The 2182-nt window shown below is 46.6% G+C and overlaps 1 protein-coding gene across 1 annotated transcript in view; it reads left to right on the forward strand.

Annotated features, from left to right (window-relative positions):
* LOC104271305 (protein 4.1-like) overlaps nucleotides 1-2182 on the forward strand; it is a gene marked incomplete at its 3' end in the record, with an annotated part of 14874 nt that overhangs the window by 4235 nt on the left and 8457 nt on the right. The window contains 1 exon segment of the mRNA XM_009865931.1: nucleotides 1090-1194. Within this exon segment, the coding sequence (XP_009864233.1) occupies nucleotides 1090-1194 (105 nt within the window).

The following is a 2182-nucleotide window of genomic DNA, read 5'->3' on the forward strand; positions in this document are numbered from 1 at the left end:
TGTAGAGCAATTGTAGACCCTCTGGACTTGACAGGTACCCGTGGCTTGAATGCCAGTAAAACCTCACTCCAGCAATTAAGGCTTAATTTGGAAGGAATTGCAAAGATGTCGGCAAAGACCAGTGCAGACACCTTGATCCGAGACAAAAAGTTCTTTCAGGCATCCTTTCCAGCTGACGGCCGCGGAGGGTTTTTAATTCCTCTATGGCTGTGAAGTGCTTAAGCAATATCCAGGCTGATACAGGCGCTCCGTGACCTGTGTGTGTGCACTGAGCACCTTCCAGCCGAAGGGCTGGAATAAAGCGAGGCTCTGGTCTTGGATCGCTTGCCATGCAAATATAACTAAAAGGAGAGATGCGGCCACAAGTGATGCATTAATAAAGCTTATTTTGCGTCACTAGAACCGCGCTTTCTTTGTTTAGCAGAGCCTCCAAGAGAATTAACCGCTTCTGATGACCGCAGTCCTGTGCCTCGGGGATGTGTTCTTTTATTTGCTTTTGGACTAAAAGGCTGTCTGCTCCGAGGGCCAGCTCACTTCTGCGAGATTTGAGGGGAGCAAAAAAAAAAAAAAAAAGGAGTCTGAGTGGTTAAAAGCGTATTTCTTGAGGCAAGAAGCCCCCAGGCTTGGGGTGCATAAGGTGGAGCTGGAGGGGCTGGGTTCCATCAGCAGGTCGGGCTGATGAAAAGGCCGCGGGAATGGCGATTTTTGGCCTGAGCTGCTGTTTCTCGGTGACCCTCACGTTTCACACGCCACATTGATCATCTTTTGCTCGAGGTCTCTGACATCCTGGAGCTCAGTTTGCTGTGGCTTGGGGGGGGATGCTGTGGCTTGGGAGGGAAAACTCACAGAACCCCTCCGTGTTTATGGAGCCGCCCTGCTGCAGTGCCCATTGCCTCTCCAGTTTGAATTTTTGATGCTCTTTCCCCTAGGGATGCTCAGAAACAGCCAGGAGATCTGATTTGGAGCTCCTCAGGACTCTTTTTTTCCCCCTTTTTTTTCTCTTTCTCCCCTCTCCCGTGGATGAGGGCAGGCAAATAAAAAACAAACCAAGCCAGCCCGTCCAACCGAATTTCTTTTGTCTGTTTGCAGAAACACGCCAAGGGGCAGGATCTGCTTAAAAAAGTCTGCGACCACCTCAATCTCCTGGAAGAGGACTACTTCGGTTTGTCCATATGGGACACGCCGACCTCCCGGGTAAGCAGCTGCTGGCACCTGGTGTCCTGTTCTCAGGTGGAGTCATCTCTCCTGGGGACCTCATGCTGTCCCCATTTGGTGTCCTCCCCCAAAAAAGACAAAGAGGATCATCCCGGAGGCAGAAATTGTGAATAAATGACTACAGGAGCGTGGATTGGAGTTAAAAAAAAACGCTACATGAACTTAGGTTGTCACCTGGAGATAATTTATTGGATTAATTTACTATGAGATGATGCCACTGATGTGGAAAGCTGTAGCCCAAGAAGTGAGGCTGCCCTAGCACTGGTGGCGTTTTTTGTAAGGTTTAGTCAGAGCCACCCAGAGCCGTGCTGAGTCGGGAGAACACGTGTGACTTCATACCAAAGCTCTTACTCACATGGTTTCAGTTTAAGGCTTTGTTTCGTTAGGTTCAAGGGGTGTCTTATCTTTTAAACCCTTGGTTATGCATTAACTCAAGCAGTTGCTCAGGCTCTGTTTAATGAAGCTGGGCAAGAATGCGTTAAACGGAAACCAAAGGCCCTCTTTTATGTCTTTTAAACCAATTATGTTGGTCTCCATCCTGACTATTCCCATATTTCACCTGCAGCAATCAAATACAGGCTGGGTTACCATGGCTGACAGACATTTCTTATTAAATACTTAATAATTGCAAGTGTGAATTTTTAATGCAGAGGCAGGATATCACCCCGTTGCTATTTGAGGCAGGTAGAGCTCTGTCTTGGGTTTATTTTGCTGTCTCTAGTTCTTGCTGTTTTCTTGTCTGTGAAATTTGCTTCCAGGTACGTAGCCTAGACTTTTTTATTTTTTTTTTTTTACTCTAGTTGTTTATTGAGCTTGCAGAGGGGAGGAATGTGTGTGTGTGTAAGTCTGGTTTGCTCTGATGGAGAAAAACATCATTCTAGGCTCTTTATTTATTTATTCATATATATGTTTTGGCACCTTGCTGGATTAACTTCCATTAAAATTTGCAATCCGAAGCTCCCATCTC

The sequence above is a fragment of the Apaloderma vittatum genome, unplaced genomic scaffold, assembly GCF_000703405.1.
Source record: "Apaloderma vittatum isolate BGI_N311 unplaced genomic scaffold, ASM70340v1 scaffold26103, whole genome shotgun sequence".
Lineage (NCBI taxonomy): Eukaryota > Metazoa > Chordata > Aves > Trogoniformes > Trogonidae > Apaloderma > Apaloderma vittatum.